At 35.8% G+C, this 12,955-nt stretch overlaps 1 protein-coding gene across 4 annotated transcripts in view; it reads left to right on the top strand.

Annotated features, from left to right (window-relative positions):
• The window catches only part of CDK8 (cyclin dependent kinase 8), a gene marked incomplete at its 3' end in the record, with an annotated part of 181,582 nt that overhangs the window by 135,715 nt on the left and 32,912 nt on the right, over nucleotides 1–12,955 (top strand). For all 4 annotated transcript variants that reach the window (XM_080659948.1, XM_080659949.1, XM_080659947.1 and 1 more), the window contains exons 5-6: nucleotides 3,093–3,150; nucleotides 5,655–5,786. In XM_080659948.1, coding sequence (XP_080516074.1) covers nucleotides 3,093–3,150; nucleotides 5,655–5,786 — 190 coding nt within the window. The remainder of the gene's footprint in view (nucleotides 1–3,092; nucleotides 3,151–5,654; nucleotides 5,787–12,955) is intronic.

Raw genomic sequence — 12,955 nt, 5'->3', positions numbered from 1 at the left:
TTCATACAGTAGGCAGTGAGTTGCCTAGTAAGTTAATTTTTCATTAACTAGAACTTTGGACTTAAACCCTAATACTAGGCCAGACCTTGACAAAGAAACTGTTTACTCCCCACCAATTCTCAGATCCAAGTTTGGAACTGGACCAGTCCAGTAAGTCTAGAATAAAATGAAGAACAAGAGAGGGATTTTGTTCCTCTTTGCCCAGTAGCAGGCTGACCAATAACTTCCATCCCAGGACTTCTCAGTTCTGGGCTCAGCTGCTGAATGACTAATCCAAATAGAAGTAGGAGAGAGATGCCCATGTATACTTGTGCTTTTGCCAGATTAGGAGATAATATTTTAGGATTGAGGACTCTAATGATAGAAAAATCTATCACAGCAAATCAGTTAATTTGTATCCTTTGGACAAGGGAGTGGGATTTGGGGTGTGGTGAAGGAGTTATGGTGGCAAAAGGGTCTTTAACTTTTAACTCTATGTGACTTTATATTTTGAATTGATTATAGTCAGAATGTATTCATGTATTATATATGTCTTTAAGGGGAAAAAAAGAATCAGGTTTTTCCAAGTAGCATAAAGGAAGGGTCTTTTGGGGCAGAAATAATGGGGTAGCAAAGATAAAGTTGTGAAAAGTTGAGTCACAGAACACTGAAAATATACATGTGGCTGGACAGTGTGAAGTGGTAGAATATAAGGCTGCAGAAATTGGTGGGAATGAGTTTACAGGTACCTTGCATCCCCTCAAGGACTTCGGATTTTGTTCACAATTGGTGAGAGACCAATTAAAGTTGAAATAACATTTTAGTAATAATAATAAAGCATAGCAAAAGCATTCAAAGACATTTTTAAAAGGTTCATCCATACCTCTGTGGTTTTTGTTCTAGTCCTACTGAGCACTTTTTAAAAACAGTTATAACAGTTTATGTATGACTTTGTGTTCTGCTCTTTTCTCCTAATCTTGTAATAATTTTTTACGTTACTGTGGAAGAGTTTAAGTAAGGGAATGACATGATCAGCTTTGTCTTTTAAAAAGATAACTCGGGCATCACTAGGGAAGATGGACTTGATGGAAGAGAATCAAAATAGGGTTAAAGAGTAGAGAATGTGTTTAAGAGATGTTTAGGGAGTCCTGCCCATGAGAAGACAGTTCTAGCAAACATGAAAGTACCCCCCTGAGTCCACATTGTAAGTTGAGAGCAAGCCTTACCCATCAGCCAAATAGAAATACTGCCTTATTCCTCCTGGCAAGCTCCCCTCTGCCTTAAACATTTTGTACAAGTCTCAGAGACCTGGTTTCATTTTGAAGTAGGCTGAGCTCTGAGTCTTTGCAGAGACTAAACCAGTGTTGATCCATTAACAGTGCACAAAAGCATGTAGCTCACAGGGGATTATTGTTAGTGCTGTACTTCCTTTTGGTACTTAGCCAATTATCTCAGTGGTCAGGAGTGTGTGTGTGTGTGTGTGTGTGTGTGTGTGTGTGTGTGTGTGTAGTGATGACAGGTTTTGAAAACTTTTTCTTGAATAAAACATTATCATTGTTACTGCAGTAATACATATTAATTTAAAAACTTGCTACATAAAGTTACTTTAAGAAATATATATTTGGGAAGGGAGCACTAGACTGTTCCGAGATGGGGTAAATTATGCTGCTCCCCCAGAGTCTTGTTGTTTATACTTAAGGCAAGTCATATAATCTCTCTGGTGCCTAGTCTCCACACCTTAAAAAATGTAGGAATTTTTAACCTCTGAAATGTGTGTTATTACTTCAGCAGTATCTTTTATTTTTGCTGGTGATAAAAAATAATTTTGATCTTAGTAGTTGATAGAATAATATACTATAAGTTACATTTTTATCCTTAATAGTACAGGGGCTATCACTAAGTAGGATAAAGAAGCCTGTGAACTAATTATCGCTAAAACCAGCCTTCACTTTGAACTAGTTATCACCAGAAATCTCCAATTTGATTTTAAGGTTGCTATGATCAATAATCAAAAGGCATTCTAATCTAGTTTCACGTTTACTTAGCAGACTGGTAGAATTAGTATAGCAGGATGAGTAAGGTGTGGGGATTGCTTCTTTCTTCCCTTCTCCTCCCTCTGCCTCTGTGCCTTTCCCTTTTCTTCCATCTTCCCCTTGTCCTCCTTCTTGAAGAGGGGACCAACCCTTTTATGTTAGTACTAGAGGCCTGATCTACGAAATTCATGCAACTGTAGGCCTTCCTTCCCCCAGCTGCTGGCACTGGCTTCCCTCTGGCACCCAGGACCCGGGCTTCCCTTCAGGTGCCGGCAGGCACTTGGGACCCGGGCTCTTCTCTGGGCCAGCAGGCACCCGGGACCCAGCCTTCTCTCACAGTCCCGGCTTTGTCCGGAAGGACGTCCCATGTAATTAACATATTACGCTTTTATTATTATAGATAGTACATACCATTAGAACAGATTTTATATGACAGTTAATACTTTATATTTTTAGAGAGTTAAAACTTTAAAATATTACTCCTGTACAATCTCACTTTAAAACTTTAGCTTCCTTTTTTATTTAAAAATAAAAACCTCAATACTGTTCAGGTCATGGAAAATTCCTCTTACTTCACTAACTCATTTAGAAAAGACTTTATTAAATTGATTTCACTATACTTTTTTGGTTGAAACAGATACATACCTTACTGTTTCCAAAAAGGGTATCAGGTAGCTCCTTCCCTACAGTTAATTTGCTATTTAGTATTAAATCATCAATGAAATTTTATTATTTCTTAAAGTTGCAGGGTGTTTTATATAATTGAAAGAGTTGAAAGGAACCACAACATCATAACTTAGTCAGATGATCCACAGTTGTGAAAACAGACCGATAAAAGGGCCAGAAAAAGCCTTAGGTGTGCATGGAGAGAAGCACTGCCATATTTGGGCCTTCATTAAGATTGTATATTGCTTTGCATATGTACACATAACGTTTTTTTGGTGAGTTTCTGTATTTGATCTTAATTTTTGAGTAGATGAGATATTTTAAAAGGTGGATTTGTGTTATATTGGCATATTGTCTATTTGAAAGAAACCACTACTGTCTACTGAAAAAAACAACACTATTTTGTTTCCACAGAAACCTGCTAATATTTTAGTTATGGGTGAAGGTCCTGAGCGAGGAAGAGTAAAAATTGGTATGTTATATCTTTGATAAGTCACAGTGTAGAACTCTTTTAAGACTTTTGTAGGCAGCTGTATCACTTCTAATTTTTGCTTTAATAATATGCCTATATTCATGTACCTCCATATGATTGAAGCCATTTTTAAAGAGTATACATTAAAAGTGAAAAGTGTTTCACACTCTTAAAGGTGTCAAACAATCTTTAGAGACTGAAGTGTTCTGATTATAAAATAAGCCATGCAAGCTTTTTAAAAACTTTTACCTTCATTAAAAATAGCCTGTAGTTGAGAGGGGGTGGAGGTGGGGGGAGGGGTCAATGGGGGTATAAGGACACATATGTAACACCTTAATCAATAAAGAAAAAAATAAAAAATAATTTTAAAATAAAAATAAAATGAAAAAATAAAGAAAATACTTAAAAAAAAAAAAAAAAAAAAAAAGCCTGTAGAGGTGAGTGGCTTCTATTTGTGTTAGACCAGCAGCCTCACCTTTAGTCCCAAGGGCATACAGCATACTGATAATTAAACCATCAGGTCTTTTCACCTGAACCAGATTAGATCAGAACATATGCTTCTGTTGACCCCATCTAGATCAGGAATTACAAACCAGGAAAACCACTGAGGCCAGATATATACAGAACCGAAAGTTCTAACAAGCCTGCCTATAGCAGGCCTTTGCCTAATGGTAAAAAAAAAAAAAAAAAAAAAAAAAAAATTTAATGAGCATTTTGTACTTTGGCATGTTTTTAATAGCTTTTTAAAAATATATCCAAACAAAATTTTACCCATTTTTAATAATTTATAAGGATAGAATTAAATTAATTTATCCTAATTGGGTTTTTTCATTGTCATTTCTAAGTTGTGTTTGTCACATTTAGTTTGTTTTGTGTGTGGGTAGAAATGTTGTAACTGAATTGAATGAATTTAAAGGCAGCAGGTTTGTGGAACCATTTAACAAAGTTAAATAGTAATTTCTGATTGCATGATTTAACATGAATAAGAATTATAAGCTGATTTGTACCACTTCTCCAACAAAGAAAAACATAGGTGTTACTCTTCTTCCCTCTCCTCCTCTATAAATTCCCCAAATCTCACTTTCTACTTTTAATTAGATTCAAATATACTCTTTTATGATATAAACCTTGCAAATTTTTTAGTAGTGATAATATTTTATGCACCTCAAAGTACTCCTAGTCATTGATTTCCCTAGAGAACCAGGCCCTGTTAGTACTGTCATCAAATGATGTTAAGTCCTAACCTGTGCTTTTAAAGAATTTTGTCCAATCCAGTTTGGTGGCACCAAATTAAAATATAAATTCAAAGCATGCAAAATGTAAAAGACCCAAATAGTAGTGACAGATGTGTTCTTTACTGTAAAATTTGGGGGAAACATATACTAAGGTAATCTAGTTTGGGAGTATATTTCTGTGTAATGTATATCATGTTGGCAGGTTTGGGGAGGAGGGCACTAACGGCTTAAGAGCATTCACATTTAAGAAGAAATAAACAGTCTTCTATAAATCAGTACTTAGTAAGCTGACTCATGGTTTTAATTCTTTGCCAAATGTCTGTGTTTTTTAACCCTCCGTAATTAACTAGATTAGGCTAGGATCTACTTCATTAAAAATGTATATTAGAACAAACTTAACAAATGGTGGATGACTCTTGAAAATTTTGAATTGGTGGTATGGTAGTGATTTTTTATTCAACATGTATTTGCCAAAAGCTATGTGTAATGACACCATACTTGATACTAAAAAGAATAGAGAAATGAAAAAGACGCAATTTTTGCCTTTAACAGGATTACACTGTAGTAGGATAAACAACCATGCCTCAATAAGTACACTACATATTAAACCATGTTAAGTACCATGAACTGTTTCTCACCACAGCTCCAGCTCGGATATGAGTGATGGCATTTGTCAAATCACTTAATTTCTTCTAACCTCAGTGTTGTCATTTGGAAAAGAAGGTGATTAATTGAACTATATGACTTTAAAGTCTTTTCCAGCTTAACAAAATACTGTAACTCTTAAGTTAGTAAAATTCAACCCAAGTAAATGGGGAGAAATAGTGTTAACATACTGTATAGTCAACTTTTGATTATACCAGTGAACAGACTTATTGATGCAATGATGGAAATCCTTACTCCTATCTCATTTCTCAGTGCTTTTGACCAATGCAAAGAATGGAAATGCAGCTTAACAATCCTGTACCCAATGGTGGTATGGCAGATAGAAAGAAATCTGTCTAGAGGAGTAGGGTCACCCTTGACCTCTGGCAGCACAGTATGTCTCTAACCTAGTTGAAGAGTGAGTGACAATAGTTTGCAAAGAATGAAGATCTCAGACTTGTTTTACCTTTAGGTTTTGTGTTTTTATCTCCCAGAATTCAGCACATTTTCATATCTTACTAAGTAACAGTGATAAAATTAGAGTAATCAATTAAATTTGTTAAAATCTATTTACTTAACATTCTTCTTTGGGTTTTTTGTTTGTTTTTTTGTTTTTTTTTACAGCTGATATGGGCTTTGCCCGATTATTTAATTCACCTTTGAAGCCTTTAGCAGATTTGGATCCAGTAGTCGTAACATTCTGGTACCGAGCTCCAGAATTACTTCTTGGAGCAAGACATTATACCAAAGCTATTGGTGAGTAGAACTAATTAAGATTCTGTGATGTTTTAAAATTGACTTTATTGTTGTAAAATATAAATATTTCTATATATTTTTGAATCAAGTAACAGATAATTATAAAAGTAAGAGCAAAAACTAACCTAAAATTATACTACCTAGAAATATCGTCATTGGCATTAGGGGTATATCATTCCAGACATACCTCTCTGATAGATAAATAGATATTAAAAACATTTTAAATAATATGAGATCATACTATGCATTCTAAGTAAAAAGTATTTTAAATTTTACTTGAAAGGAGAAATAAGCATAGTAAAATGTCTAAGTCATTGAACTTCAGACAATTATTTTTTTTAAACATTAGTTCCTAAAAGATTCCCTTAAAGTTAAGGAAAAATATTTTTAAAAGTAGTAATCTAGAATATCCTAATTCACTTAAAAATTTTTTATAGTATTGGTTACCTCCCTATTACGATGTATGAGGAAATTAGTGCTTTTATAAAAGTATACTTCTTCCCCCACCTACCTCTCATTTTATAAGCTATATTAGTAATATCATTAGTATCACTGCTTTGTTGATGATTTCAGCCTTTAATTTCTGTTTGCAAGCCATAATTCCCATGGTTTAACTTAGATCGGATATTGTAATAGATTCAGTGTTCAGCTACCATAGTCCTTTTACCACAGGTTTATGTGCTTTGCCTCTTTTTGCCTTTATTGTGTGTTTTTACTGGTTACTTAACTTGTTCTGTATATGATATTAAACCTACCTTTCTTTTCTTGGATAACTCTATCCTGAAGTTTTCTGTTTTGCTCTATTCTGGATTGTGTTACATCCTGGCTTTTTCTTTTTCTTTTTTTTTTTTTTCTTTTTTAATTCCTATGGGTTGGGTATATTTCTTTTTGGATTTCATTATTTCATTCCTTATTTCAGTACAGCATATTCTCACGTAACAGCCTTTAAAAGGGTATCTTAGAGGTAAATTTTCTAGTTCTTGTATTTCTGAAAAATGCCTTTATCATACTTGACAATTTGTCAGAGTGCAAAATTATTTGTCTAGGTACAAAATAATTCTCCTTTAGAATTTGATGATGCTCTTCCATTGTCTTCTAGCATCAGTGTTGCTAATTAAATGTCTCATGCCAACCTTCTTCTCATTTATTGGTATATTGCCTGGGGTTTTTGTCTTTCTTAAAACAAAATAGGATTTCTCATCCTGATATTTCACAGTGATCTGCTGGCTACTTGGTAGACACATTCGATCTGAAGTTCATTTCCTATATCCCTATTTCTTTCTCTCCTAAACTAAGTGTAGACAGATGTTAGACTTCTTTGATTGAGGCTTTATACCACTTTCCTTCCCATGTTTTTTCTGCCTTTGTCTTTTTTATTTCAAAGAGCCCCTTCTTATCCTCTGATTATTAATTTCTCTTAACATCTTGTATTGTTTTATGAAAAGAAAATCTTCTCAAATATCTGTGAAGATAGTGATAACAGTGCTTTTTAATTGTTTGTAATTTGCTGTATTTCTGGAATAATTATCCTTTTTTTTTCCTATCGGCATTCTTTTTATTTATATGTCTTGATCACTTCCTTCCATGTGGCAATTGTTCTTCAACTGTTGACCCTTGATTGTCTCTTCATATTTAAGAATCTTATTACAGAAAGTTGTTTGGGAACTTTGTGTATATTTACTTTAGGGTGATCCAGCAGAGAATTGCCATTAACTGAGGAAACCCTAAATGCCATTATGCACAAGTCTTTGCTTTGAGACCATTCAAATTCTTTAAAGGAAGAATTCTCCCACTTTTGGCCCAATCTGTGTACCTGATAGCCCCAGGGCAATGGAGGAGAGTGGTGGGAGGAGGATCAACTCTTCAAAATACAGTTGAGACTAGTGAAAACTGGTCTTGGAGAGGAGATATACTGTGGTCCTATGGCAATGAGGAAGTCTTGTGAATTTCAGGGAAGCCAGATAGATGGCAGAGGTAGAGGGAGACATTGAGGCAGGATGCTGGCCTTCGTGAAGACACACCTCTGAATTACAGCCACCACATAGGACCCAGTAGTGTTGACCAGGCTTGGCTGCTCTGCCCCGGAGCATTTGACATTGAGAGGCCTCTGTTCCCCTCTGACCATTCTGACATTTTGGAGAGCTGTAGGCTGCAGCCAGTAAAGTTAAGGTGTAATGAAATGTATTTTAGAAGACTTTTTTCTTTTAACTCAACAAATAATCACAGATCCCACGCTCTGTGTGGAGGCTCCAGAGGTTCCACGTTTAGTTTACAGCCTTTCAGGGGAGGCAGGCATTGAACTGTTACTATGAGCTGAGTGCTATTGTACAGGTTTGTTCAAAGGGTGGGTTTGATATCGCCAGGATGGTAGAGAGGAAAAGGCATTCCGGGCAGGAGGAACCACTTGGAAACCTTCAGGTGTGTTGTGTGAATGGAGGATAGGAGTAGTAAGTGTGGCTGGAAGATGTGATGTTTGGGAGGGAAGCAAGTTGATGTTAGAGAAAAATCATTTAAAAGGATTTCATGCTTAATGCTGTACCTTAGCTGCATGCTCTGTGTACCATTCAAATGGTGGTGAGAATATTCAGTGGATAAGATCTAGGAGGACTCGTTAACAATCCCACATTGTTATTAAAAACAGAATTAAAACATTATTAAAAAAAAAAATACAGTTGACCCTTGAACAACACAGGGGTTGGAGCAACAACCATCCAAACAATAAAAATTCAGCATATAAATTGGTGGCCCTCCATATACTTGGATTCCCACCCTCGCCAGTTTGGCTCAGTAGATGGAGCAGACTGAAGGGTCCTGGGTTCGATTCCAGTCAAGGGCACATGCCCAGGTTGTGGGCTCAATCCCCAGTAGGGGGTGTTCAGGAGGCAGCTGATCCGTGATTCTCTCTCATCATTGATGTTTCTATCTCTCTCCCTCTCCCTTTCTCTCTGAAATCAATTTAAAACATATATATATATATTTGGATTCCCAATTGCGAATCGCAAATATGTACAGACTTGTTGTAGTTGGTATTTTGAAGTACAAAATCTCCCAGAGTTGTGCAGGACAATACTGCTTCCTACTTAACAATAGTACTGTGGCCTAGATCCTTCTCTGTACGGTTACGTCTGCCTTTCATGTCCCAGAAATATTTTTATATATGTCTGCCTAGATCAGATCTTCACATGGCCAGTCTCTTCTCTTCATTCAGATCTTAGTCAAAATACTGCCTCTTCACAGAGAACTCCCTTGATCACAGTCTAAAGTAACCACCCTCCCTTCCTCATCAGAGTTCTGTCTTACAATCTTGATAGTATCAAACAGTGCCTAAAATCCACTAAAACAGATTGACCTGTCCTAATGGTTCTCTAATTATAGGCCAGAGCCTCTATGGCACATAGTAGTAACTTAGTACTCTGTTGAGTAAGTGAATGAATCTTGTCCCTGGGGGTCTCCTCCTGTTCTTGTCATTACTGTGGGTTTGTATCTTTATTACTTTGTTGCCATTTCAATGTATTCTCAAAAAGGTAAAAGGAGAAATACTTGTGATCATTTCCCCATATCAGTCTTGAATCCAACATGTCTTTTTTCAAAAAATCTTTATGTTCACTACTCTTCATATCAGCATTGAGATCACATTTTATTTTATAGAAAAATAAAGGTAGATAAAGTTAAGTCAGCTTGATATGGGATTTCTCAACTATCTTTGTGAGTTTTCTACAAATCTAAAATAATTCCAAAATAAAATGCATATATTTAAAAAAAGTCAGAAGGAAAAGTAAAGATTATTGAAGGTAGTTCTGTTTTTGAGTTACATATAATTACCTAAACACACATTTGGTTATCTTTTTTACAAGTACATTCTAAATGTACTTAAAAGCATATAAACTAATATGATCCATAGCTATTTTTTCCACCTAGAAAATGAATATTTCAAAATAGTGTTACTTTTGATAAGACATGTTAATAGACCATACAAATAGAAAGTGATTACCTAGTGTTAGCTGCTATTAACTGAAAACTTGAGGCTTTGAAATCACTTAAATAAATTAAGAAATATACTATTGGCCCTAGTCAGGTAGCTCAGTTGGTTAGAGCGTCATCCTGATACACCAAGGTCTCAGGTTCGATCCTAGGTCAGGGAACATATGCGAAGCAACCAATAAATGCATAAATAAGTGGAACAACAAATCTCTCCTCCCTCCCTTCCTCCCTCCCTTTTTTTCTCTCTCCCTAAAATCCATCAATAAATACAATTTTTTTAAAAAATGTACTATCATAGAAGCTTGTGACTTTGGTTCATTATTATATTTTTCTTTTTTCTTAGTAAACTTATATTTTACTGTGAACATTAAGATTTGTATAGCCTGATAGTCACTAATTCTACAATCCAACAACTTTAATGCAAGGGCTCTTTGTTATAAAGCAAACTACAGCAGTTAGGTAGATTACTTTAGTCAAATGACTTTGTAATTTGGGAAAGAGAATGCCTTTCTTCATAGCTTTTCCCTCTTCTTTTCATCAACATTAAAATTTATTGAATAACTTAAACTTTTGAAAACAAGAGAAACCAAAATGAATGCAAATTATGTAGTTTAAGGGATGTCCAGTTGCGAAAACAGTATGAATATATGCATAAAATAATTTTGTCATCTTTAAATAGAAGTAACAAAGACTGGCAACCTGACTTGTAGCCTTAACTCTATCACTCTGGAGAGTGTGTGTGTTTAGGCAAAATGAGAATTTAACCTAACTCATCTCTTAGATCCCCATCAACTCTGAAAGCTCTATGACTTTAGGTAAAAACGACTGCCTTCTGAGATAGGGCGATCACAAAGGTTACTACCTTGGGTTGAAACTCAGGTCAGTGACCGCCCCTCTGCAATGGTGCTCCCCACCTCGTGTCCACCTGACTTAGCCAAGAACAATCTTGTATCAAAACATTAGCACAAAAAAAGTTATATTGGTATCTTTATTTTTTGTTTGAAAGAGAAATTACACATAAACTATTTTTCATGTAAGTTTTAAAAAAATAGAATAAAGGAGTAAAAAATGAAATTTCTTCCTTGATTTTAGTCTCTCCCACACAATCCCATTCTTCCCATCACCTATACAGGTAGCCTAAGAGTCCATTAAAGTAATCAACAGGTTCTCCACACCACAGTGAAAGCTATGTACCAAGAACTTCTGTAGCAGATTGACTTCCCTGTCAAATAGTTGTAGTGTGAGCAGTTGGTAGATGAACCTGTGTGGTTGAACTTATACATAAACACTTTTGGCATCATTTAGAAGAGTTAAGTCTGCTAGTGGAGTCTGGTGGATTATTTTAAACTAAAGACTAAAAAGAAACAGCAAAAGAGCATAGGGAAAAAATCTGAACAGCCAACTACTATGTTCCCACTTTCTATTACAGATTTTAGTGCTGTGGTCATTTATTCCATTGTTCAGAACTGTAAGCTGAATCATTAAAGAGAGGAAATGATAGGGTGTAAACATTGTACTCGCTGGACAAAGTTAAAATCATTTTGAGCATCTGGAGTTTTAGTTTGATTGACTTTGTGGAGAGGCTGAAAGGGGATTATTAATTTTTACTTTACTGATAGTAAAGGAGTCTCAAGTTTTACTAAAGTATGAATTTTCAAGCTCAGATTTTTGTCGTCAAATAACTGAATGCCTACTGATTATGTAGCATTCTATTAAATGGGAAGTATACAATAACATAGGGAGAATGAGAATTGACACTTTTATTAAGCTAGAAGCTTGTACACCTACTCATTAAAACATTATGTTTTTTACTTTTTTCTGTTTAAAGTATTACATATAGTAGTACATATATCTCCTTTTTTTCCCCCATTCACCTTCTCCCAGCCTCCCCTACCCCTGTCGCATGTCCTCATCCCGCCCCCCCTCTCCGCCCCAGTGTCTTGTGTCCACTGGTTGTGCTTATATGCATGCATACAGTCCTTTGGTTGATCTCTTTCCCCCCCTCCCCAACACTCCCCAGCCTTCCCGCTGTAATTTAACAGTCTGTTCGATGCTTTACTTCCTCTGTATCTATCTTTTTGTTCATCAGATTATAATGTTCTTTATTTTCCATAAATGAGTGAGATCATGTGGTATTTTTCTTTCATTGCCTGGCTTATTTCACTTAACATAATGCTCTCCCAGATCCATCCATGCTGCTGCAAATGGTAAGAACTCCTTCTTTTTTACCGCAGCGTAGTATTCCACTGTGTAGATGTACCACAGTTTTCTAATCCACTCATCTACTGATGGGCATTTAGGCTGTTTCCAAATCTTAGCTATGGTGAATTGTGCTACTATGAACATAGGGGTGCATATATCCTTTCTGATTGGTGTTTCTAGTTTCTTGGGATATATTCCTAGAAGTGGGATGACAGGGTCAAATGGGAGTTCCATTTTTAGTTTTTTGAGGAAACTCCATACTGTTCTCCACAGTGGCTGCACCAGTCTGCATTCCCACCAGCAGTGCACGAGAGTTCCTTTTTCTCCACATCCTCACCAGCACTTGTCGTTTGCTGATTTGTTGATGATAGCCATTCTGACAGGTGTGAGATGGTACCGCATTGTCGTTTTGATTTGCATTTCTCGGATAATTAGTGACTTTGAGCATGTTTTCATATGTCTCTTGGCCTTCCGTCTTCTTTCTATTTAGGTCCGTTGCCCATTTTTTTTATTGGATCATTTATCTTCCTTTTATTAAGTTGTATGAGTTCCCTGTAAATGTTGGAGATTAAACCTTTATCAGTGATAACATTTGCAAATATGTTCTCCCATACAGTGGGCTTTCTTGTTGTTTTGTTGATGGTTTCTTTTGCTGTGCAAAAGCTTTTTATTTTGATCTAGTCCCATTTGTTTATTTTCTCCCTAGTTTCCATTGCCCTAGGAGCAGTATCTATGAAGAAATTGCTTTGGCATATGTCTGAGATTTTGCTGCCTGTGGATTCCTCTAGTATTTTTATGGTTTCCCGTCTTATGTTTAAGTCTTTTATCCATTTTGTCTTCCTCTATCTCTTTTTTAAGTGTCCTGTAGTTTTCCGCGTATAGGTCTTTTACCTCCTTAGTTAAGTTTATTCCTAGGTATCTTAATTATTTTGGTGCGATGGTAAATGGGATTGCTTTTTTAGTCTCTCTTCCTGTAAGTTCACTAT

Source organism: Plecotus auritus (assembly GCF_963455305.1).
Source record: "Plecotus auritus genome assembly, chromosome: 3".
Lineage (NCBI taxonomy): Eukaryota > Metazoa > Chordata > Mammalia > Chiroptera > Vespertilionidae > Plecotus > Plecotus auritus.
Note: the sequence above shows the minus strand (reverse complement) of the source record. Positions and strands in the feature narration are given on the sequence as shown.